At 49.2% G+C, this 25,531-nt stretch overlaps 2 protein-coding genes across 10 annotated transcripts in view; both read left to right on the top strand.

Annotated features, from left to right (window-relative positions):
- The window catches only part of Ncam1 (neural cell adhesion molecule 1), a 244,708-nt gene extending 238,989 nt beyond the window's left edge, over window positions 1-5,719 (top strand). For 5 of the 9 annotated variants that reach the window (XM_048343870.1, XM_048343859.1, XM_048343861.1 and 2 more), the window contains 3 exons: window positions 591-707; window positions 1,712-2,530; window positions 4,195-5,719. In XM_048343870.1, the coding sequence (XP_048199827.1) occupies window positions 591-707; window positions 1,712-2,530; window positions 4,195-4,315 (1,057 nt within the window). In that variant the 3' untranslated portion in view covers window positions 4,316-5,719. The remainder of the gene's footprint in view (window positions 1-590; window positions 708-1,711; window positions 2,531-4,194) is intronic. The other 4 variants (XM_048343863.1, XM_048343864.1, XM_048343865.1 and 1 more) reach the window with 1 other exon arrangement.
- Window positions 5,720-13,827: 8,108 nt separating this feature from the next.
- Window positions 13,828-25,531, top strand: part of Ttc12 (tetratricopeptide repeat domain 12) — a 32,133-nt gene continuing 20,429 nt past the window's right edge. Inside the window, exons 1-7 of the mRNA XM_048343871.1 lie at window positions 13,828-13,866; window positions 15,176-15,248; window positions 18,349-18,515; window positions 19,073-19,094; window positions 19,719-19,796; window positions 20,774-20,895; window positions 24,962-25,021. Coding sequence (XP_048199828.1) covers window positions 15,191-15,248; window positions 18,349-18,515; window positions 19,073-19,094; window positions 19,719-19,796; window positions 20,774-20,895; window positions 24,962-25,021 — 507 coding nt within the window. The 5' untranslated portion in view covers window positions 13,828-13,866; window positions 15,176-15,190. The remainder of the gene's footprint in view (window positions 13,867-15,175; window positions 15,249-18,348; window positions 18,516-19,072; window positions 19,095-19,718; window positions 19,797-20,773; window positions 20,896-24,961; window positions 25,022-25,531) is intronic.

The raw sequence follows: 25,531 nt of genomic DNA on the forward strand, positions 1-25,531 counted from the left end.
CAGGCGGTAGGGAACAAAGCAGATCCAAAGCCCCATCCTGGGGTGAGCCAGAGGTGGTTTCCTCCAGCAGCATTGCGGTGGAGATGGATCCCGGGCCAGTTCCCGGGGTGGGGGGAGTTGGGGGGAGGGGAAGCGAGGACTCTGCTGCTGCTAACTGAGAAGGGACAGAGGGGGACAATGAGTTGTTTAGCATTGTACATGCCTGGGATGTATCTCTACTATGTGTATATATATGTATATACACAGCCCTCCGTTCACCTACATGCATCTGCACACGTGTGTGTGTGTGTGCGTGTGCTTTTGAGCACCCAGTCTCTCACTAGGTAACACGCTACCTACTTGTTATGCATTAGCTCATCTAACTCAGACTAGGTGAAGCGCAGACTCCTCCTCGCCGCTGTCTTTTGGATGCGGACACTGAGGCAGGGCTGATTAAATGAGAGGCTCAAGGTCACGCAGCTCTTGAAAGTCGGCCTGCGAGGTCCAGCCAGCCTCACGCCAGACCTAGGTACCCACCTGCGCTGTAGCTGCTGCCCCGCCCTGCCCGCTGCCGCCTTGCCCTGGGATCTAACCCGCAGAACTCTTCACAGGAAAGATGAATCCAAGGAACCCATCGTGGAAGTTCGAACAGAAGAGGAGCGGACCCCAAACCACGACGGGGGAAAACACACAGAGCCCAATGAGACCACGCCACTGACAGAGCCTGAGTACGTGGAAGGAAAGGAGGGAGGGCGGGGTGGGGGGAGGGAGGAGCTGGCACCTGGTTACTAGAACCCCACACCCCCACCTCATCACCCTACCCACACCTTCCCCGCTTCCCACCCTCAGCTTCCGGCCAAACACGGCAGGCCTGGATTCTGAAGCCATTGGGCCAGAAGACCTACTTGGCTGGGCAAAGCCTGAACCTGCTCTCCTTCAAGGGAAGGCATTCTTGGCTCTATTGTGCACCAGTGAGAATCTCAAGTTACACATCTAGTCTAGAAATGGCCTCCTGGAGAGAGGCTTGGCCGATTCTGTGTAGGGTCTCTGACAAACGTAGTCCTTTACCATTTTCCTCCTAAAAGAGCCAGAGAGGGGAGGGGACCTGGTAGAGCTCCCTGGCCCTCTGCTAATCAGAAGCCTCCGGTGGGGGAGCCGTGACCAGCTGTGTTTGTCCTGCCTGGCTTGGTTGGAGAGGATCGTGGGGGTTTGACAGGAGGAGACTCTTACGGGACCCTCAGATCTGTGGCTGGAAGAATGCATAGCTCTAGGGAGCCCTGGGAAGCACTTGTTCTCAGCTTCCATCCTGGCTCTCCCCATCCTTGTCCTGAGGAGCCCCGCAGTGGCGGGGTGCAGGGCTCAATTCTTCTGGGGGGCCCAGGAAACCTTGACCTGCCTCTCCTGGATCCTGGGGTGGGCATCTGAGAGCCCCACACACGTGTACAGGGGGTGGGAGCCCTGTACGGAAAGCTGCTGGTCCGTCGGCAGGGAGGAAAGCGTTAGACTGCCACGTTCTTTGTCGTCTCCTGTATCCTCTTCTGCCCGCCTGGGCGTGTGCTTCCTCCTGGCGTGCTTGTTTTCTCTGTGACAACTGTGTTCCTGCCTGTACGTGAATGCATGACCCACCCACCTTTTCCCCCCTCTCCTTCTCTCCGGCCCTCCTGCCTGGCTTTCTCTCTGTCATGTCTCTGCTTCATCGTGTATTCTCTTCTACTTCCTGTCCTCCCCACAGGCTGCCTGCCGACACCACAGCCACTGTCGAGGACATGCTGCCTTCTGTCACCACCGTCACCACTAACTCTGATACTATCACCGAAACCTTTGCCACTGCTCAGAACAGCCCCACCAGTGAGACCACCACCCTCACTTCCAGTATCGCCCCGCCGGCCTCTGCCACGCTGGACTCCAATTCTGTGCCCGCTGGCCAGGCCACCCCTTCCAAGGGGTCCGGGGTCGCCGCCTCCTCCCCTCCCCCAGCCTCAGCCCCCAAGATCGCCCCCCTTGTTGACCTAAGCGATACCCCAACCTCAGCCCCTGCCGCTAGCAATCTGTCCTCTAGCGTCCTGGCCAATCAAGGAGTGGTCCTCAGCCCCAGTGCCCCGCCCAGTGTCGGGGAGGCCTCCAAGGCCCCTCCGGCCAGCAAGCCCAGCCCGCCCCCAGCCTCCGCCCCAACGGGGACGGCCAGTCCCCTAGCATCCGTGGCTGCCCCTGCCACAGAAGCCCCCCCGGCCAAGCAGGAGCCCCCCAGCACCAAAGGCCAGGACCCAGAGCCCACCCAGCCCAACACCGTGAAGAACCCACCCAAGGGCTCCCCAGCCTCCGCTAGCCCGAAGAGCGAGGCTGCCTCCGTCACCGCCACAAACCCTTCCCAGGGCGAGGACTTAAAAATGGACGAAGGGAACTTCAAGACCCCAGATATTGACCTTGCAAAGGATGTTTTTGCAGCCCTGGGCTCTCCTGCTGCTGCTGCCGCCGGGGCCAGTGGACAAGCCCCTGAGCTTGTATCTTCCACTGCCGAGAGCTCTGTCCCACCGGCACCAGCAAAGATCGAGTACGGCCTCTCTCTGTCCGCTGTCATCGGGTTGTGTCCTGTGTGCGTGTGTGCTGCGTGTGCTGTGTCCTCCTCGTTAGATGTGTCCTCAGCCTCCTCCAGGGCTTCTGTGAGGCGACTGTCAGCCAGGGGGCTGGGCTGAGGCAGAAGAAGGGCAGCCAGCAGGGTCCCGGTGAACCAGGAGAGGAGCAACCGCCTGCTCACTAATTAGGCCACGTTAATTATGTCCCAGCCTTATCGTCCTGGCGGCACTTCCGTTTTCCTTGGAGGTGCCTTGCAGTCAGGCCACTGTTGAGTACGGCTCAGGAAGGAGCTATAAAGCGGGGCACAGTGCCTTTGTCGGCCACCTGGGCCCACGTGGATGGGGGAGAGGGGGGCGGCAGGGTCATTCAGGGACAGGCTGAGTGCTCCCCCAAGAGAGACACCACAGAACAGGAAGGAAAGACATAGCTCCCCCCCCCCCCCAGGCCCTGTGTGCAGGGCGATCGTGGTCCACACACTAGCCGACGTACCCACACTTGACTTCTGTTGGCCTTTAGAGTACCTGGGAAGGTCCATCAAAACAACAACAACAACAAAAATAGAATGAGTCGGGCACCGGTGGCTCACACCTGTAATCCTAGCTACTCAGGAGGCTGAGATCTGAGGAGCGAGGTTCAAAGCCAGCCCAGGCAGGCAAATCCATGAGACTCTCATCGCCAATTAACCACTCACAAAAAGAAAACGGAAGTGGCTCAAAGTGGTAGAGGGCTAGCCTTGAGTGTAAAGAGCTCAGGGACAGCGCCCAGGCCTCTGAGTTGTTCAAGCTCCATGAGCAATAAACCCTCTGCCGAGTCTCTCAAGTCCCAAGACCTTACGATTTCAGGTGCCTCACACGATGGCACTGGGGGCCGGGGGCTGCACCAGTTCCCGGCATCTTGGGTCTCTGGCTTCTGGGACCCGTGGCTGGCACCAGAGGCAGGCCTCGGTTTTCTATGGAGGTTCCCAGGGCTGTCTCCACATAGCCGGCATGATGCCAGCAGGCTGTGTCTAGCCCAGAGCCCTCACCTGGGTGTCAGGAAGTTAAAGGACTGCCATGGCTCTGCCCTCTCTACCCCCCAACCCATAGCAAGCAGCCCCCTCTAGCCTCCCTCTGCCTTCTGTCAGTGTTTTCTCACTCATACCATGTAGAAGCTACAGCATGGAGGCCGGAGGGTGAGAGGAGGGGGCAAGGAGGGAATGGGCCAGCAGGAAAGAAGTGGTGTATAATGGGGAAATCGGTGCAAGAAGCCCAGGACATAGCAATTCTCTCATAGCAAGTTGAGCCTGCTGGATGGCTTGTCCAGCTGAGAAAGAGAATTCCTCCTCTACCCCTTTCCCCGCCCCAAGGCTCAAACCCAGCCTCAGCCTCATTTTCCTGAAGTGGGAAAGACTGCAGTTTAAGGCTGCACATGTAGAGTCACCTGGGTGTTTTTAAAAGTCTGTGTGCCTGGGGTTTCTGGGGACACGGCTCAGGGTTCAGCTCCCAGGCGACTCCCAGTGTACATCTAAGGTTAGAACCGAAGGATCCATGGAGGTCCCCCCTCCCCTTCCCCAAGGTATGGCAGAGAGCAGGGTGGTGGGGGAGATGTCTGCAGCAGCCTAGCAATTGTGTCTCAATGGTGCTGTTTGTGGATTCTCTGCAGGAAGGGCCCTGTAGAAGCAAAGTCCGACAGCCAGGAGTCAGAAGCCAAGCCAGCGCCAGCCGAAGCCAAGACCGTCCCCAACGACACCACACAAACAAAGGAAAATGAAAGCAAAGCTTGATGAGCGCCAGGAAAAGTGTCACAGTGGCTTCACCAGAGTGTTTCCCAATGTCACACACACGCACACACACACGTGTGCGCACACACACACAGACACACACACAGAATCTCATTCCTCTAGTGTCTTTTGCCTTTAAAAAGAAAAGAAAAGAAAACTAAACAGATAAACATAGGACCTCCTTTTTGTAGGTTTATAGAAAGAGCTCCTTTGTTGCAAGAAAATGAGACAAAAGGTTAAACTCAAACTAGGACACTCTGTTCCCTGAAACCATTTAAAAATCAAACAAAGGACCCCAAATTAAGAATCTAGGAAGCTCAGAAAAAAAAAAAAATCTAGGTTCAGGAAGACCATACTTGGTATAACCCAATTGGCACAGACCGGTTTTCAGAATGAAAACGAAACGAAACAAAAAACTTCCAGTCACTAAGCCTAACTGGATGAACAAAGTCCACACTTTATTTTTATACTTTCAGTCAAGTTGGACGTCTGTCAAACCTCATAAATAAGTTATAATTTCTGTTCACGTTGTATTTCTCCCGTATGCAAAGTGTGTCGCCCTTTCTAGCTGAATTCATTTCCCCACATAGACGCTTATTATTTCATAATTATGCCAAATTACAACTTCTTGGGGGCGAAGGGTCCTCCATTTTCAGCATTCAGATTTCTTTGACTTCTTTTTTTCTTTCCTTTCTTCACCCCCTCTTCTTTCCTTTCTGACATCGTTGTTTTCCAGTGTTTACAAGGTGATATATGTTTGACTTCAGTTCTGTTTAATTGTCCATGTTAAAAAAAATACTGCCTTTTTTTTTTTTTTTAAGTAACAAATATCGCCTAGAGGCAGCCTTATTTCATGAACATGGGCCAACTTTGATTCAGGCCACTCTTCTTCCCTGTCCTCATTTGCAATTTTTGCCTGCGTCCAACTCAGGTAGAAATCCATCTCATTCTGAAATTGTTTTGCCTTTGGATTTTTGGTTCCTTTTGGTGATCCTTCAGAGGTTGGACCACTTTCTGATTAGCTACCGCCTGCCTGCGTCTGTAACAAAGAATCTGACTCATGAGCACTCAAATGCTTTGTTGAATGAAGCAGAAAAGATTGTATAGTTGGGGCTGGTCTTGGTGATCACATATTTTGACCCCAAACATCCCTTTTTTTTATTTTGTAGAAAGCCAAATATAATATATACATACCATTTTCTTTCGAGCCTAGAATCTAGATTTGAGCAGAAGAGCATGTCCGCTTCAGGGAATTGGTGTCATTTTTTTTTTTTTGGAAATCTGTTGAAGTACCATTGGCCTTCTGTTCACTTAAGCAGCGTTTGTTTAAAAAACAAACAGGAAAAAAAAAAGGAAACAAAACAAATTGCTATCTGGAGTCATAACACAACTTTCCTGGATTGGAAATCAAGTGAAAGGGGGAAAAAATACAGAAACTTTAAGAGGGATGGGAGGGGGGGAAGAAGGGAAAAGCCAGCCCTTTGTATAGAAATTTTGCTTTTTGGTTTTTCATTCTACTTTAGAACTGCAAGCTTGTGCACTGTGGATGCGTGAACTTTAGTGTGAAACGTGTTTTTTGTCATAGTATTGAAATAAAACTTTCAACATAGTTTGGTTGTGGAAAGGTATAGCAGATAGTTCAGAAAAAAACACACACATATTCAGGAAACAAAAATGTAAATCTTACAAAAGGAATCGAAGCCTTTAGACAAAGAAAAGGAAACACAGATCATGATGGCGACCACCACGATGACGGCGAAGATGATGATGATGAAGAAGAAGAAGAGGACGCTAAGTCAATGGAGATCAATCGTCTGGCTCTCATTCCTTTCCTAAGGTACCACGCAGCAAGAGGCTAGGGTGGCAAGATGGCCCCACGTCCACTCCGTGGGCTCCGCTCTCCCCCATGTCCTGACGTGTCTGCACTCTGACCAGTGGCGATGCTCGATGATCATTTCAAACTGTGAAAAAATAATGATAATAATAATAACGGTCTTGTCATTTGCTAAATGTGGGGTTCTTTTGCATTGTTCCCAACTCCTGGGGATGGAAATGGAGGATTCCAGAATACCCAGCCCTGTGACTCAAGGGTCCACACGGATCAGTCATCTAAATGCACAGGCCCCTCAGGAAAAAGGAAGGCAAAGGCTGCTCTCTGCACACCGAGCAGAATGGGAGAGGTGGGCACCTGAGGCGGGAAAGGCCTCGTGGTGATGGGCGGGCTCTTCCAGTCGCCAGGCTGACCAATGGAATCGCTTTCTCACTTTGCGATGTCAGTAACCACCGGACCAGCCGGGTCAAGGCCCCGTGCCATGCCTCCCAGAGATCGTGTGTCCTTCCAACTGCTCCGTCATGCTTAGGCAAAAGGAATTTGGGGTTCTGATGGTTAGAGAAAAGACAGAAGTAGAGCCAGCCCATAGATAGCCTGGCCCAGGGAAGCTGAGTCCTAGAACCCTTGGGACCCCAAACTGCCCACCCACCCTTTGGTCTGCCTCTCTCGTGTTACATATTATGTTTGTCTCGGCATGCATGAGCTTTTATTGTTTAAAGAGCCAAGCTTCCTCCAAAAGAAAATCAAAGAGGGAGTCATGTTATTTTAGAGATGTTCTATCTTTTATGTTAAGAGATACAAGCCTCTTATTTTCCTTTTTTTTTTTTTTCCTTTTAAAGGAGGGATCGACTCCATTCGTTTCGACATTGGTGTGTGTGTGTGTGTGCGTGCGCGCGCGTGTGTGTGTGATGCATATGTATTCACATTAAGAACGGCAAGGCCGAGTTCTGCGGGAGGGCCTCTCAGGTGTCATGAGTGTGTCTCCCAGCCGTGAAGGGTCCTGGTGTATATAGATAGTCGCAGCTTACCCAGTGGAGTTCTGTCTTCACGCTTTTCTATGGAACCTCTCACCTCCCAGAGTTTCACCCTAGGCTGTCTGTCTGGTTGGTGGTTTTTCCAGACCTCCATGAACACCCTTACCCAGCATTCTGTACTTCGGGGGCCTTCTCTCTTGTTATAAAACCTTTTTATCAAGTGAAACATCCACAACACCTTTGTTTCCATTCTCACCGGTGTAAATACTGAGTACTAACTGAGAATTTTGACTTTGCATTCTGTCAGAATACTTGTGTTCAATAAAAATTGAAAGGAAAAAAAAAAAAAAACAAAGGTGCTGGTCCAACTGGAATTTCTTTCCCTTCATTGAGAAAAATGTGACTCGTGAATCCAGCGTTGTCCGGTCTGATGACAGTATTGACCTTGTGAGAAAGGTCAGTTCAATCCAGTGTCTTGAGTGTAGGTGGCCCGAGTAAAGCCCCAGGGCAGCAATGAAAGCAGGTGCCCACCCTCAAGGATGCCTTGTCCCTTGTCCAAATCTGAAGGTGACCGCCTTCATGTTGTGTCCTAGGCGCTTGGTCTAATGACACACAGCCACATGTCCCTGTGGGGTCAATGTCCCGCGACAAATGGCTTGGGGGATGGGGGAAGGCAAGGGAGGGAGACAAAAACCACATTGCTTACCAAAAATTGAACAAAGCAGGAAATGCTGGCCCTCTCCGCTCACCCATGAGGCCTTGCTTCCAGGACCCCTCTTCTCCAGATTATAGTAAGTACCCAGCATCTCCAAGATGCTTAGGGTACAGCAGTGGGCAAAACCCACCGGCGAATGGAAGCTCCATGTAAGGACTAGATTCCTACCATTGTGCTAGTCTTTAGGGCTCTTCACAACTATCCCTGCTCTCTCTGTCCTCCTTCTGGATACACAACAGGCCCGTGCCTCTCTTCCTGCTTAAGGTCAGGTGTGACAGCTATGGACTTCGATGGGTGAAACGCAAGCACTAGCGGGAATGGCCTGTAGGCAGAGCCTTTGCTGTGGATTTTCTAGTCCCAGTAGCAATCACTGATGTTTGGGGTAATGCCGGGGCCATCACTCAAGCCCAAGGGGAGGGATGTGAACAGAAGAGCCATGCTAGACATGGGGTGGATGTAAAGGAGTTCACCCATGGGAGTTTACCCATGGACGGCCCAGAGGAGAGGGGTCACACGTGTGTGTGACCTGGGTGTCTAATATAAACATTGCTGTTATAAAGGGTGTGACTGGTAAGTAGCAAAATGCTCAGTACACTGTGGAAAGTGCTTTGCTTCTTCTTGGCTGAAGTCTTGTATCCATTCACACATGACTATGGCTCCCAACCCAACGCAGTTCATAGGTTCACTTACCTAAGCAAGTGAGATGAAGTAAAACCATGAAAAGAGCAGTCCGAACTTCACACCTTTGCCAATGGCTTGAGTGCCTTTGTGAATCCAGTTGGAGCTTTTAATCTGAGCATGAGAGGAATATTGCCTCCTTTTCTAGGTCTGTGTGTGCGCGCACACGCACGCCATTCACATATATTGGGTGCAGAACAGTTCTTTACTAGAACAGAGAGCAAATGAGGAGGTGGGACGGAGTGTAAAGACAGGAAAGTGGACCAGAGATATCCATGAGCCAGATACCCCCCCATGGAGTCGGTAGACCACTGTTAGACTTTCTCCCATTTCTTCGGGTGTGATGGAAAGTCCAGCGGAAGCCTGACATGATGTGAGTTTTCAAATGAGCACCGTGGTTGCTGGCGGGGGAAACAGACCACAGAAGGTCGAGAGAAGAAGCACGATGTGGAGACTTGGAGAAAATCACGGAGGAAGCGAAGATAGATTCAGAAAAGAAGAGAATGGGGCCCAGCACCTGGGAAGGAAAAGTCAAGGGCAGTTCTGTCTCTGAAAGAATTGTCAGAAAAATAATGAATAAATAAATAAATGGAGTTCAGGCATGGAGTTTCATTGGAAGGAGATGAAATTCCGGCCACCTGTCTCTCCATTCTTGTCCTTCCTCCCCTCCAACCCCCTCCCCCTGACCCAGCATAGTGGGAATTTCCCACAATTCTCCCTGAGAGAGAACTCACCCCCCCCCCACTCCAATACAGAACTCGGGGCTCTCAAAGGAGCCCTGGAGGCCAGCCGAGAGACCACAGTAGAGAGGACAGAGAGGACTTCAGGTCCTCTAGTAGCGACAGGGCACAAAGCCCAGGGATGGAGGCTCAGCAGCAGGGAGTGTTGTAATAATAGCAAAACAAATAATCTATGAGATGAGGGTCAAAAACATACTCTACACATTGACAGTTGGGCTTTTCTGTAGCATTTTTGCTAATGCTTCCTAGGGCAGGGGTGGGGATGATTTAAGCAATTGCGAACGTTTACTTGTTTAATTGTATCCTAGACAGTACACACTCTTACCCCATTTTCTACATAGGAAGCCATGGCACAGAGAGGCTTGGTAACTTGCCTAAGATCACACAGAAGTAAGAGGCAAAGTCAAGATTTGAAGCTAGTCATTCCACAATGGGCAATGCACAAGCTACGTCCTGCCCCTGTCTGTTCAAACCACACTTGTATGGCTACTGGAGTAGGGGGTAGGGTGGGGGATGGGGTAGCCTATGTCCAGGACAGCCAGAATATGATCAAAGCCCACTGGGGTCTCCTACCAAATCTGATCACCAAAACATACACTTAGCCTCTTGCCAAGGCTTGCAAATCTTTGGGGAAAGAAATCATGCTTCAGACTTAGCACAATTTCTTTGCCACTTGAGACACCACTGGCAACCTCTGTACGCGTCTACCTGTGTGCACCCCACCATACACACACACACACCTCCAGCCCCAGAACACATGGGGGTTTTAGCAGGCAGGCGGTGTGAGGAGAAAGGAGCACCTGAGACTTCTTGGGACTGACAAGAGGGATTCATGGCTGAGGCCAAGCTGGGCCGGGCACAGGCCGGGTAAAGCCGCCGCCCAGTGGCCATCCTGAGAATCACAGGGAGAGCAGGCTTTTCTCACAAGCCGGCCTTGGGCACAGAAGCCACAGCCTTGCCTGGGGACTGAGAAAAATGCTCTCCTCCCGAACTGTCCCCTGGACTGAGTCGTCTGCGTCTACTGAACTCCAAAGGAGGAAATTCTGTCAGCACGGATGTGGTACCCTGCAGTGTACAGAGCACATTTTGACCAAGTAAGAATAATGACATGACAATACTCATTACTGTTACAGGAACTTTGAAAGCTAGCAACCCAATCTACCAGATGCTTTAAAATATTATCCTTTTTTTTTTTTTGCTCTTTTTTTGTTTTGGCCCTTGCATTGATTTGCTGGTACCCTACCCACTTCTTGCTGATTGTTTTGGACTTGGGACTCCTACAGACTTGTCTGCCCAGGCAGGCTTCGAACCTGGATCTTCAGATCTCAACCTCCTCAAGGAGTTAGGATTACAGGCACAAGCCACCGATGCCTGACTCAAAAGACCACCTTTCCATCCCCATCACAGTTCTGCAGTGGGCCAATGTGTTTACTGGGATGGTAATTTTCCTTTCTTCTGGTAACAGCTCTTTTGGGCTTTCTTTTGGAATGTTCCTTGAACTGCCAGGATGTTTCTGGAAACTCCTACCAATGAAAAAGAAGCTGTAGTGTGTGAACCCACAAGAAGAATCCGAAGTTTCTGGGTACTACCACAGGGGAAGGCTCAGGAGATTACAACCAATACACAGCCTGCACTGAGTCTGGTCATGCTTGGAGTGTCTGGAATTGCCAGTCCCAAGATCCAACCTCCTATATTCCATTTTGCTGAAGTTAAAATGTAATACCAAAAGAGCAATGCTACTTCCTGCTCGATAAACGACATTAACGTGAAAAGCAGCAGGTTGTAACAGTCACCATCAGAGTCAAGCTGCTAATTCCAACACGTGCTACCCCCTCTTGTCATAGACAGTATGGGGTGCTTGAGGTTTTGCTTTGTGCTACTACCAGAGAGCTTCAACGAAAGGCTTCAACTCTTGCTCATTTTTTTTTTCCTTAAGTCTGGTGCTCTGCCACTTGAGCAACACTTCCAGTAGGGTTAATAAATAGGAGATGGAATCTAGCAGACGTTCCCACCAGACTGGCTTTTGAAGCATGATCCTCCAGCTCTAAACCTTCTAAGGAGGTAGGATTCCAGGCGTAAGCTATGAACCCCTGATAGCCAGCTTAGACGGAAGGTTCTTGACTTTCTAAAACTCATGTTGGACTCCTATCCCCAGGGTGATGTATTTGGACTTATGTATCTGATATCCCAGCTAAGCAAGCAGCAGAAACTGGAGGATCAAGATCTAAATGGTCAGGGTTTTGCCCTGAACAAGTACAACATCTGCCTGGTAAGTAAGGTGGGAAGCCTTGAGTTCAAACTAATAATAATAATAACAATAATAATGGTTTAAAAAAAATACTGGCAAGAATAATGCACACACCTATAATTTTAGATAATCGGGACATTTGCCCAGGAATAAGCAGGAGAGTAACAGCCAAATAACTCACTAACAGCGGAACAAAACTGTATAAGTAAACTAAAACATGCAGAGCACCTAAGAGTAGGGCTCCAATAGTAGAGTGCTTGCATAGCAATCCTCAGCTGTGGAAGTTACTGAAATGATTCTACTCTCCAGAGGAGCAATCCCAGAAGTCCTAGAGGGGACCTTGCCAAGTACATACAGGAAGTAGGTGCCGCCAGAAATAAATAAATGCCAGAAGAAAAAATAAAGAGATGGAGCCTTTGCCTTAGGTTACACCCCGGCGGTGTGGCTGGGCTGTCCACACGGTGGCGCTGCTGCTCCACAGTAGGCCGGGTGGAAGGCGCCCTTCCCTTCTGACACTGAAGGCTCAACTTTCTCTTGTCAGGCCAGGGACCTGGTGTCCCAGTGAAATTCTAATAAAGATCTGCCTGGAGTGGCCTTGCTTGTGAATGGAGTGGGACCAGCACCCCTTTGGAGGGCTGGGCCCTTTTGTGAAACACATGGACGGGCACAGGAGAGAATTACGCAGCCCAAGAACCAAGCAAGGGCAGCGGCTCCCAAGATACCCATGGCCCTAAGCGTTTGAACAGAGCTTGCCCGGAAAAGGGAGACATTAAGATGGGGGTAGCTGGATCTTAAATCGGGACTCATGTCTTATTCGGCCTCTGACACTCCTCTTATCCTCTCTGGAGGCAACATGGGAGTAAAACCTTGGAGGGCTACTACGAGATGTAAATGAAGTGGTGTGTGTGCAGGAGTGAGTATCTCATCTGCGCATGGCACTTAGCAAGCGTTCTCTGACCTCACGAATGCTAACGTGCTTGTGGTGGATAACTGTCATGAGTTAGGCACAGAAATCCAGGTGCGCCGGCTCATGACCCTAATACCAGCCACTTGGGGGAAGGCAAAGATAGGAAGACCACAATTCAAAACCAACCCAGGAAAAAAAATGTTATCAAGATTCTGGTGTAGTGGCTCTGTGGAAGCTGTAGGTGGGAGAGTTGAGAGTTCGCCAGCGCAAAAACTATGAGATACTATCTCTTGACAATTAACCAAAAGCAAAAGGGGCTGGGAGCATGACTCAAATGCCCAGCAAAGACAAGGCGCCAAATTCAAACCCCAGTATGGAAGCAAAGAAGGGAAAACGAACTTCTAAGGAAGATATGTCTCCCAAAAGACACATGGCTGAGTCCTGAGATGATTCCCGCACCCCACAGCAAGGGAGGAAGGAAAGAGCAAGGTGGGCTGCCAAGGCAGGGCTGTTAGCTGTTATAGTTATGAAAGGGCATGTGCTCAGGGATCAGAAATTCTGGAATGCTCCCTGGAGTGGGAAGAAACAGAGCCAGCCTCCTTCAGCTTCTTCCAGTGTCTGGAAGACAAAAGACAAACCAATTGCAGCTCCAGCGGCCATGTGGTTTAGCTGTTGGACTCAGGTGGACCTTGTCTATCTTGTACGCTCAGCTGAGGGAAAGCAGACGAAGGTAGGGACCTTTATTTCTCATGAGGCAGTGCGTGAGGGAAAAAGGTGTTGCTATCTCTTGTAGGCTTATAAAAGACGAAACAAAGCAAAGGGCTAGGACTGGTGCACAGTTGGGAGAGAGTGGAGACGGTGTGATAACCTATCAAGTCTCAGATTTACTCTGCAGTGGGAAGTGACCAAATGTTCTCCAATTCCTACTGAGGACATAAAGGAAAAGTGAAATTTAAATACTATTTCAGGGACTTGGGATGGGACGGAGCGAAGGTGTCTACGTGTGATTCATAAAGCTTCCCTGGGAGAAACAGATTTGAAGCATAAATCACCAATGCTTTTAAAACCCGTTTCCTTTGGCATGTTTGCATCCATAGGAAAACACACAGCAAAGGACACTTGAACAGTGACTACAATGTACATAAATTCAAGGTCCCTAGATATTGTCACTGTAGCAAGGGAAGCACCGTGGAGCCAGGCCTCCCGCCCTTCGTGCCCTCACCATCCTGGGCTGCAGCCTTCTAGAGCTCCCCTAATCTTTCTAGACCCCAACTGGGCCTGGAACCCGGCAGGCAGCTGAGCTCTCCTTCCCTCCTTCCTGGCCGCGCCCTCGGGGCCTGGCCACGCCCCCGGGCCTGGCACGCCCCTTGGTTACAGTCGCTCCCCTGACCTTCGGCCCCGCCTCTCCCCAGCCCAGATCGCCCACAGCCGTCACTTCCGGCCCAACTCGGGACGCGTCAGGTCAGTGCAGCGGAGCGGCCCTAAAGTCTCTCTGGGGATCTGGTTCTTTGCGGCCCCCAAAGCCGAGCCGCGGCCTTCGTCGGGCCCTCTCGGCTGGGACGGCATTGCCTAGGAAACGGAAACCTCCATTGGGCACAGAGGGTCGGTGGTGGACGCTGCGGCGGGGTTGCCAAGCAACGGGGGGATGGCCACGCCCCCCGGTAGGGCGGACCCGGCGGCGGGGTGGGGCGGGGCCTTGTCAGGGGCGTGGCCAGAGGGAGGGGCGTGGCCATGTGGAGCCAGCCAGATGGGGGCCAGCCACCTCATCTGGGGAGCGTGGAGCTGAGCAGGCTGCACTTCCCTGCGCCCCTCGCGTCCTTCCCGTGTGGCAGTGGCCAGACACACGCGCGTGCCCAGGTCCCGGGCACTGGAGGCAGAGGGTTGGCCCGGTCCGTGGCTTGCCAGGCCATCTTTCCCACCCTAGGGGTCTTGGACCAGTGAATTCACGACCCTTGCTCTAGATGAAAGGAAGCCCAGCCCAGCCATCATCCAGCCCAGCCCCAGACAACCACTCCGTGTGTCAGCCTAGCTGCTCAGGAGGCTGAGATCTGAGGATGTGCTGTTCAAAGCCAGCCAGGGCAAGAACATCAGCAAGACCCTTTTCTCCATTTCACCACTAGAAAGCCAGAAGTGGATCTGTGACTCAAGTGAGAGAGCGAGCCAGCCTTGAGCAGAAAAACGAAGGGATAGCAGCCAGGTCTTGAGTTCAAGCCCTAACACTGGCACAAGACAAAACTGAGGTAGTATATCCCAGGCATCTCGGGGAGGGTTCGAGAAGCACCTTGGTATCAAGTTCTCATCCCTTCAGCCAATTTTGTACCTCCACTCCTCAGAAACAAGCCAGTGGCTTGCGCGTTTTAAACAAATGCAGACATGTAGATGTAAATTGCCTGGTCTCTTATTACCTGGCACCTGCCCCATCCCAGCCTCTTAGGACCAGAGCTAGCCATTAGCATCCTCCATTATGGCTGGTGACCTGTCAACTGTTCTCCATGCCCTGGTTGATGGTGGTTTTATTTGCAGAACAGATTCCCCAGTGGAGGGAGGGCTGGCAGCTTTCCGGAAGTAACACCACAAATAATGAGTGTCCCATGGCCCTTCAACAGCAGTCAGAGTGAAATAGATCACTGCTGTTATTCATGACATTTATAAACACAACCTTGCCTTTAAAATAATCGCTTGGCTCTTAGTCTTAGTAGGCTACTATGCCTGACAAAGTTCTGTTTAGTGTTTTATTGTGTATTTTTCTAATTTATGCTGCCTCCCTTAGGGACTCCAGTCGACCATGGCTGAGTATCAAGACAAAGACTTGCAGAAATTTCTTAAAAATGTGGACGAAATCAGTAAGTACCAATAAATAACAAGCGAATTAAATTCTACTTTGGAGAGAGATAGAAGTAGTGAGGCTAAAGAAAAAAACAATAACTCTACATTAGTTCCTGGGTTACCTAACAGACTTATGACTCTTATTCTAAAAATTAAAAAAAATGTAATTGGAATTAAACAGAATGGGTATTGAGAGCCTCGGGAAAGTATTCTCTGGTTGTTAATTGGCATCATTGTTTTCAGGCTGACAGTCCTCTGCCATATTTTGTCCCCTTTGCTGTCTCCTTTGTTTCAAGAATTGCTCGAGTCCACCGGCTGGTCTGAAATCCCTCCTTTTTAGGGAAGATCCGTTTCTGGTTTTGAGCTGTAGAGACCAAAACAAAACAAAACAATCCAATGGCTTTCTCTTTGATTATGTGGGTGGTTTGTGATTATCATCTTCTCTCTCCCTCTGGGCAACTGAGACAGACAGAGCCTCAGAGAGTCCGCTCTGCATTTACACATCACATTCGAAAGATGCCATACCCAGTCTGCCCCCGTTCAGACTTCAGGGAGCTTGTTTGAGGCTAGACACAAACAAACAAGCAAACCTTCCATGGCAACTCGAAGTCTGTTTAAAATGCTGCAGGTGGGGTGGATGGAGAGAATAAAGTGGGTCTGGAAATGGTTTGGGTAGCTTCACAGTAGGACATACTGAGGTGTTTGTGTTCCCCACCAGCCTCTTCTCTGCTCCACCCTGAATGCTCTTGCATGAATTTTGGTCTTGGCCCCCTTGTCTGTACAACCTGGTTTTGCTGGTGACTCCCACCTCTAAATTCGCACCCAGCCTTCTTTTCAGAGCCTCAGCCTCGAAGATCAACTGCCATCTCACTGTGGTCCACTGAGAGCTCAAGCCGAATATGTGCAGAATTGAGTGGTAGCGTCTCTCCCCGTCTGCCTCCCTGGCTCAGCCCTACCTTCCCTCCCTGGTCTCAGGTGGTGGGTGGCATGATCATCCACAACTCCAAAGGTCTGCTGAGCTCCTCCCACCTTTTCACCCTGCATCCAATCAGCCCTCACATTTGGCATCTTTCCCCAGCTCCATCCTTCCCAACCCTCCCTTGAATCTCAATGGACTTTCAACCACCACTAATTGTTGTCCCTGCCACCAGGCTCCTCACTCCCCACAGAGAAATGAATCTGTAATGCACATCTGGCCAGACACTTCTCTGCTTGGATTCCTTCACAGTCACAATAAATTCTAGCCTCACATCAGGGGCCTCGGTCCTCACATGAAACCCCCCTCCTCCCCTTACCTCTCTCGGCCTCTCCCCACCTCACACCTGAACAGCAGCAAACTGCCGTGTTTCCCTTCCAGTCTCTGGTGTGTGATACTCCTCACTTGGCCTTTTTGTCTCTCTTGTATCCTTACTTGAATTTCGCCCAGGGATTCTTTACATTGGAAATGCCCAGTGGAACGTCCTACAGTAGTGGAAATGCTATACACCTTGTAGTGTCCACTGACACACGGACAGTAAGCATTTGAAATGTGGCTTGTCTGAGAAGTTGGAGTTCTGCTTTAATTCATTTTTAACTAACGGGTTTATATGGCTTCATGTGTATAGATTCTATATCATTTATTTCTTGGGCTTCATGTTATTCTTAGGCACTGTAGAGGATGACAAAAGAGTTACTTTCCTTTGTGATTTTTTAGTTCACTGGCAAAAACATATTAAGCAAATGATTTCAGAGTGATAGATGACAGAAACAGAAACTTGCAAAGGACAAGATGATCAGACTCAATTTAGGCAATTGTATTAGCCTGCTAAGGCTGCTGAAACAAAATATCACAGCCTGGATGGTTTAAACTGCAGATTCTTTTTTAAAAAAAGAAAATCTCTTCAAAAACAAGGAGGAGATATGTAGAAATACATGGGACCAGTTCGTAATGTATGAGGAAATTATATAAAGGAATACAAACTGGACAGCTTAACGGTTTTTACAAAATTGGTTATGGGTAGGAACAGATGCATCAACTAATATACAAACAACATTCCAAGGAAGTTATTCAATTTCAGGTATGTCAGAAAAATGCAAATTAAAGCATTAAGGAGCCATCCTTCCCATTTGTTAGGTGGCAACAATTTAAAAGTCTGACCATGTCAAAAACATGGAAGAATGGCAACTCTTTCTTTTATACTTATTGTGGAAATAGTGTGTATCCTTATTAAGGAGGGAAAAAAGATTACAAAAGAATATACATTTTATTTTTAAAATTACTTAAAAAATATTTAACTATACTACATTCTGGTTGATGGAAGAAAACAGTCATAAATCTTTTTTTTTTTTTTTAATCAAAGGAGTGTGTTTCTCCACCCTATGAATCTGGATTGGCCCCTTGACTTACACTGCAGTGTTTGGAAACTTGGCACAGTGGAGGCTTGGAAAGTGTGGGTCCCTGGGGCTTTGTTTTCATGCCAGTCTTGGGGACCCATGTCAGGAGATGAGATACGCTTCCCCTAGGATATTGAACAAGTGGGTAGATCCCTCTGGGATGGGAGTGAGGCGAATAGATTCATCTGTTAGGGGGGGGGATGGGAGGACAAAGGGGTTGAATACCAGACGGAGATGACTGCCAGGTGATGAGCCAAGGCTGCAAATCCAGGTAGGGAAGAGAGTCTGGGTGGAGGGAGGAAGTTAAGGGCTATTGTTATGTGCACCTTCAAGCTGCCTGTACTTGCATTTTGTCTCCTACGGGAGATCAAAAGCTTTTCACAAGAGCAAATCACAGAAAGAAATTTCCTTTTTTTTTAACCCATCATTGTCTATATTATTCGGCAGACTATCTACCTCCTAATAAGCTTTCCATAAATTACAGTTGCACTGAAGAATGGCTTGAAAGTATTCCTTGAAGCCCGGAGCTAAATTCTCTAGCAGCTTTCTTTCCAGGCAAACCTTGTCCTTAATTGTTCCCGATTGCTTCTCATTACTCAGTCTTTGCTTTCTATTGCCTTAGTTTCCTTCCTTAAGATCTTCCCCATTAATTTTCTCCACCATCCTTCCCAGTGAATGAAGTATTTTTTTTCCCTTCCTTTTGAAGTCTCAGCTTGATTGATTCACATCTGATTTCCTCTCTAGCCAATTTAATTCAAGACATGAATTCCGATGACCCAGCGGTACAACAGAAAGCCGTCCTGGAGACAGAAAAGCGACTGCTGCTGATGGAGGAGGACTCCGGGGAGGGGGAGGAGTGTCGGATCACCTCAGACAAGACCCTCATCAGCCCTCCTGAAGCTTCCATGCAGGTTCTGTTCTGCCATGGTGTTAACTAAGTAGATTCAACAGGAAGGCCTGCATTGGGTGGCAGTTTAATACCTGCTGTCTGTGAACACCAAAATCGTCTTTTGTTTCTTAGATTTGCTAACGGTATTTTCCACCAGGGAGTATAAACTCTGGATTTCCCCTGCCTAGTCTCTCTAGGACATCCTTAAACAGTCTTTTGGGGTTGTTTGAATGAACATGGAGCCTTTCCACCTGCTGAGCCAGTGAGCTAGCTCTTCTGTGATACATTTTACTCATTTCTATGTCCAGCCCATACTTTCACTGTGGGGAGGGGAGCCGTGTGCTGGGCCCCGGGGAATCTTGATTCTCAGCCCCTAGAAACCGTGCTAGAAACGGTGCCCATCAGATCTGCTCATTGAAAGTAAGCCCCCAAACCTGGGGCCCTTTAGCATTGGTGATTAAAAGAAAGGACCTCATTCCTCATTTGTAGTTGATTTACCTTTTTGGTTTAATTGCATATTAAGTAGAGAGTAGTTTTTGAAATATGTTTCCTTATTTTTATGATAACCGTGTCTTGCAGAATGAAGATGGAATAAACCCAGGTAAGAACGGCGTCTTTCTTCTCAATGTGTTTATTTTTTTTTTCATTTAGGTTCCATTTTTACTGATTATAACTTCCAGACCTTAAATGTTAGCCTCTAGGTTTACAAGTAAACATGCCCCAAACCCCGCTAATCCCCAAGTTCTATAGCCATGGTCTGATGGACAGTGCGGGGCGGGGGGGGGGGGGGGGGGAGGCTTTGCTGTCTTCTTTTCTCCTGGCCAATCCTTTTGTAAACCGAATTTACTTCTTCTGTGTCATCCAATTTGCCCTTCGCTGCAGAAGTTTCTCTGGTGCTCAGCTTCAAAGCTCATTATGCTAAAAGGAACAGAAAAAAAAAAAAGTCTCTTCAAAGAAAATCTCTTTTAAAAGACATAATTTATAGTCACAGTCATCATGTATAATAATACATCGCACCGATTGCCATTTAGTGTCAAAGAAAGAAAATGTCACTTTAGTTGACTCTGAAGTGTCTGCGCGTGTGTCTGTGTGTCTGTGTGCACGCGTGTGCCCACGAATGCACACATGAGAAATGTGGCTGGAGGCTCATTTTGGAATCTCCACTGGAGAAGTGAGCACCGTGTGTGTGCTTTTCTTTTCATGTTTGAAATCCCTCTGCTGCCAGAGGCCTTCCTGGCATCTATAGAGAAGGACGCCAAGGAGCGAGCCCAGAGGAGAATGGAACACAAAGTCCAGGCCGATGGTAATTGTCTGTCCCTCCCTTCGCGGTGCCGGGAAAGGCGTACCGGAGTCTGGGCGCTGATGTTGAGGGCTGGAAGGTGTGCTGCCGGGTGACTTGTTTGCAGCTGGGGCTGTGTCAGCGGGAGCCCGGCCAGGCAGAAGCCGGTGGTCATCTGTCCTCTGGTCCGCTGCAGTGGGAGGACTTGCTCCGCCCTCTTTTGAAAGCTTGTGGATGGTCTTAGTAGCCAGCCCTTCACTACGCTTGCACATTAGGGAGAGAAGGGAGCAAGGCGCCACGGCTAGCCTGAGCCCTGGATGAGGGAATTAGGAAGAAAAATGAAATAAGAAAGCCAAGGACAAGACAGGAGAGGGAGAAAAGACACACACACACACACACACACACACACACACACACACACAGTGTGAGTAAGAGGGTGGATATGTATGCAGAAGGTGGTTTTCAGGGGACATTAGATGTGTGGCAAACTCACAGTGGTCCTGAACCTTGATGCACAAACATGTTTTCTCCCAGATGCCATCTAGAAGACTTGTCAATGGGTTAGGAGGGGGAAAGATACTTAAAAGCTGGACACCAGTGGCTCACGCCTATAATCCTAGGTAATCAAGAGGCTGAGATCTGAGGATTGTACTTCAAATCCAGCCCAGGCAGGAAAGCCCTTGAGACTCTTCTCTCCCACTGCTCAGAAAAAGCTGGAAGTGGCGCTGTGGCTCAAGTGGTACAGCACTAGCCTTGAGCACAGAAAGGTTCAGGGACAGCACCCAGGCTCTGCGTTCAAACTCTTGGACAGGAGGTGGGGACAGGGTGGGGTTGGGGGGGACCCTTAAAGAAGCAGACCCTGAAGCAGCCGCAGAGTGAACCGAGTGGGGTGTGCCTACGGATTGATCTGGAGGTCGCGAGGAGCTTCAGAGCAGAACTGGGAAGTCAGAGGAAGCTGGGTGTGTGTTGAGAGTTCATCTGCCTGACTTCCGTTCTCACAGCCCTGAGAGTGAAGGGGAACGAAGCCTTCAGCAAGGGTGACTATGAGCTTGCCATCCAGCACTACAGTGAGGGCTTGGAGAAGAGGAAGGACATGAAGGTGCTGTACACCAACCGAGCCCAGGTCAGCAGGCCATGGGGGGGTGGGGCGGGGCGGGGAAGGAGGGAGCGGTTGGCAGGGCACGGTGGTCACGAGACAGGAGCAGATGGGGGGGGGGATGGCACACTGGCAAGCCCACCCTCTTTATGGTGCTATCTCAACTCCTAACTCCTCTTAGTTTCTCATGTATCCTGTCCACCCCCTCTTTAAGGTTCTATGGTGGGAGTCGAGTGGGGGAGGGGGTCACAGATGGACTTCCAGCCAGTTTGAGTTTCCGCAGCCCTTTCACCTCAGTTTTATATCACCGGGGGATCTGTTTCCTGGGGTGCCAGGCAGAACCACTGCCCTGAGGTTTTTTACCTGCTACTTAACGAAGGGAGGAGGCAGACAGCTCTCAGTGGAAACAACAACAACAAACACGTTATCTGTGACCTTATCCTTGAGAAGTAGTTGGGTTCTTCCCACGTGTGATGGAAGTCTCTGTGGCTCGGGCCTGAAACGCTGGCAAGATGGATGGGCATGATTGCTAGGTGGTCAGGACCCGTCAGCAGGAGTGGAAGGGGGTGACCTTGGCGCTGTGTCCTTTACGAGAGGGAGAAGCGGTTTCACCGTGCTCTTCCCATCCAGCCTCTGTGCCATGGGACCTCTGGCTGTGCTTTAGGGAAGCAGAGCCTCAAGAGCAAGAAACAGACACAGGAAGGCCAGAGAGCGGGGAGGGACAGTGTTTAATGTGGAACAATTCCAAGCACAAGCCAGCTGTGTCGGTGTAATCCTGGCTACTCAGAATGCTGAGATCTGAAGATCATGGTTCAAAGTCTGCACGGACACAGTTCCTGAGACTCCTCTCAACCACCAAAAGGCCTGTAGTGGAACTGTGGCCCAAGTGGAAGAGCTCTAGCCGTGAATGAAAAAGCTAAGGAATAGTGCCCAGGCCTTGAGTTCAAGCCCTAGTACTGGCATAAAATAATAATAACAGTTGATTAATAATAATTATTATTATTCCAAGCACAGTATAACCTCATTAGTTCAGCCCTTTGCAGACATCCGACTGGTGATAAGATGTCATTTGCCTACCCCATGTGTTGCACAACTTTGTATAAGGAAGTAAATTGACAGATATGATGGCTAAAGGTTGGTTGAGCACTGTATATCTTATAATTGTAGCAAAATTATAACGTTATTGAGGGCAAAAAGCTGCCATATACCTTCTCCCCCAATGCTCTGATTGTAGCAGCTCTTCAGTCATCCTCGTTAAGTTACATAATAACACTGGAGACATAATAAGCCCATTTAAGGAATTAAGTTTCTGTTGACCATTCAGAGGAATCATTTAAATGTAAGCAATTAATACTTCCATTATATCCCCTTCTTGATTTATCTCCAAATCTGGTCCCTAGATACATCTACCAATAGCTGCTTATTCAGGATTGTGACTCTGAAGTGATTCTAAAGCAATAAAATGGGATTGCTTTGAAGATGTTATGTAATTCAGACATATCTCATTAGACTGCCCATCTCCCAGTTGATCTAAATTAGTCACATTTTTTACTGTACTCATTTTTAAGCAGCTCTTTGATACATTCTGAAGAATCACATAAACAGCAAGTCCAGATTGATACAAGTAAATGCAAAGAAAGGCTTTGAGGGAGCAATTTCTCTCAGCCTTCCCAAAGAGAAAGCTTATTCCAAGACAAATAGAAAGCCATTGACTATTTTAAAAATGCATCTCCTGTTTACATGCAGTGCTAGAAAACACTTAATAAGGACCCTGTGAATTGAGTGTTTCTTGCTAAAAACAAAAACAACAACAAAATAAATAATAAACCCCTACCCTTTCACTGCTTTGTTTTTCTCCCAGAATTAATGTTATGAGCAATAGATTGCTGGTGTAATTTAAGTAAGTTTAGCATTTAATTAGCATTTGGGAAGAAAAGAATAGTTCTTAAAATGTGAAAAAGCCAAAGAGAACAGGGAATCTACAGTGTTGAATGCTGTAATGGGGTTCGAGGGAGAGGATTCCCCGCCCCTCCAGAGTCCACCACTCAGAGACAGTCTCAAATAAAAAGATGGATTTACTGGGGAAGTTCCGGATGGACTGGTCTCAGATTTCAAAAAACACATAACACAAAACAGGATAGTGGCACAGAGACTTACTTCCAGAAGATTTCTAAGTACCAGCAAACCAAGTCAGCTCCAGTGGAGAGCTGACTTGGGGCACCATGGGGTTGAGACACCAGACTTGAATATGTGGCATGGCATAATGGCACCTGAGCTGGCCTGCCCCTAAATAGGGTCCGCTCAGGGGGCTGGGTCATAGGAAGCTCCCAGTGCCAAGCACTTGACTGATAGGTTCAGTAACCTATAGGACATGTGCCTGCCCCTGTCTCTTGAGATTTAGGAACACCCATTACCCGGGGGTGGGACTTTCCTTCCTGTAGGAATCCAGGCACACCCATGGAATACCACATGGTCAAGCTTGCCACATGAAGGTGGCCAATGAGGTTACAACACTTACAGAGCATGCCAGGTCACACGCAGGTGGCCAATGGAGTTACAGTCTGCCTCATAGTAACTGTTTGAACCATCCCATCTTTCTAGTTAGAATTGGTGTGCTGATTTGGCGGGGGAGGGGGTGTACTATTATTTACAGCGAGGGGGAATCCTCAACTCTGAAGTTCAGGGGTGGGGAAGATCTTAGTGGAGATGGAGTCAGCTTCTGCTCTCTTTAGCTAATCTGAGATGGAGTCAATCTAACACCCCTCAACAGCCAGTGATGGCGCTGGCCAGATCTGACCTCCTAGCCCTAAAAAGGGAAAGAACTTGGCTCATCTCACTCAACATATTAATCTCCAGTTGCGCCCGTTTTCCTGCAAATAACACAATCTCATCTTTCTTCGTGGCTGAATAGTGTTCCATGGTGTACAAAGTGAAAGACTGTATAAAGACATTGGTGAAGCCCTCGGGGACTGTGGATTCTGAACCCTGGTGGTTACAGGTCTCTAAGGAGATGCTAACTGTTTCCTCACAGCTGACTCTCAAATGCACCCCAAGGCTCTGGAGAAAAGGAGGGTATTTTGTAACAACAGATGGCTCCAAGAGTTTTCTTCAATTAGCCCACAGTCCATGTTAATAAAGGTGCTATGCTGAGCTTGGTTCCTAGGCCAGCAAAGAGCTGCCCTGCAGAAACTCAGAAAAATGCCTGCTTTCCCCTCGCTTTGGCTGAATGCTTAGTTCCCCATGAGTTGGAACATGGACCTCACAATTGGCTTGTCTGGGTCAACTGCTCATCATACTGTTGGAATGTCACAGTGCCTCGGTACGGTTCTGGTCCCGGACAAACCTGCATGTGGTGGCATTGGCTTTGTTATGGGTGACTGCTGGGGTCCTGGAGCTTGGCCTTCCTCCCTCACCTGAATCCCCAAGCCAGATTGGTTTGCATTGTCTTCCAAAATTCCTTCTTGAGTCCCTTTAATGCATGGCATCCTCTTGGGATGCTCACAGCTGGGTGGACGCCAGAGATGAGCTCTTCCCTTGTACTTGTGGTTAGTTGGCTGACCATGTTCTCCTTGCTACCCCGGCCCTCCTTCAGCTTGCTCTGCACTGAGGGCCTGGCAGGGACAGGACGCACTGAGGCCGTGGCCTCCCAGCTCCTCTAGTTTCTGCTCTGGCTCAGCCAATGAGATCGGAAGGAAGGAAGACATGGAGCTCCGGGTACTTCCGTTCCTGGTTTTGTGGCTCCAGTGAAGGCCTAGAAAAGGCCTCAGCTCTCGTCAGCTGTTCCCACATGGTCCTCTCTCTTAGGTCTTCCTCCTCTTCAGTGCTCCCTCCTCCTCACTGTGGTCATGGCTGCTCACTTCGATAGCCCTGGGGTTCTGTAACACCCCTGTTGGTACCTAAGCCCTGCCCTGCCCTTGTCAGTGGTCCATCCCTTGCCAAATTCTACTCCATCTCCAGTGTGAATATGCTACCTGCTTCCCGCTGCCTGGTACTGGAAGCCGATCCAGTTACTCCCTGGGACTCTTCTTGCTGTATTGAGCAAAGGGTACTCTGGGCAGAGTTGCACTCGAGTAACCATCTGACTTTTTTGCAGGCTTACAGCAAACTCGGGGACTATCAGAAGGTGCTGGCTGATTGTGACTGGGCTCTGAAGGTAAGAGAATATCTCCTTTCTCGGGTGCTGGGGTTGGCTCTGCTCAGGCCAAACATCTTAATCCCCAAGTAAGGGAGGTGGTATAGGGTATGAGCTGCAGCTGGAGCCTGTGTACAGTGTACACAATGAGATGGAATGTTCTGAGGGTCTGGATAGCCCAGCTCACTTCCACAGAAGCCCTGCTAGTACTTTCCAAGGGCTTACATTGCAACAGCTCATTTCTAACCGCCCCTCCCCCCCAACACATGCACTATTTTACTATCTGGTGCTTTTGTCTACATCATACTACAAATCTCTTCTTGAGCCAGCTCTAGGAGCTAATTTCTCCTATATTCGCATTCTTCCTCATCCATTTAGGCTGTTTCCCTTCAGCCCTATTAACAAATCCCCTATTTGCCAAAGAAAGAATTCCTGTTGTTCAACTTGAGTCAGGCCTCAGGCACCTAGCACCATGATTTGCGTAAGTCCTCCTTCCAGAACCGGCCAAAGGGAACACTCTAAGGTGCATGG

Source organism: Perognathus longimembris, chromosome 3, assembly GCF_023159225.1.
Source record: "Perognathus longimembris pacificus isolate PPM17 chromosome 3, ASM2315922v1, whole genome shotgun sequence".
Classification (NCBI taxonomy): Eukaryota; Metazoa; Chordata; class Mammalia; order Rodentia; family Heteromyidae; genus Perognathus; species Perognathus longimembris.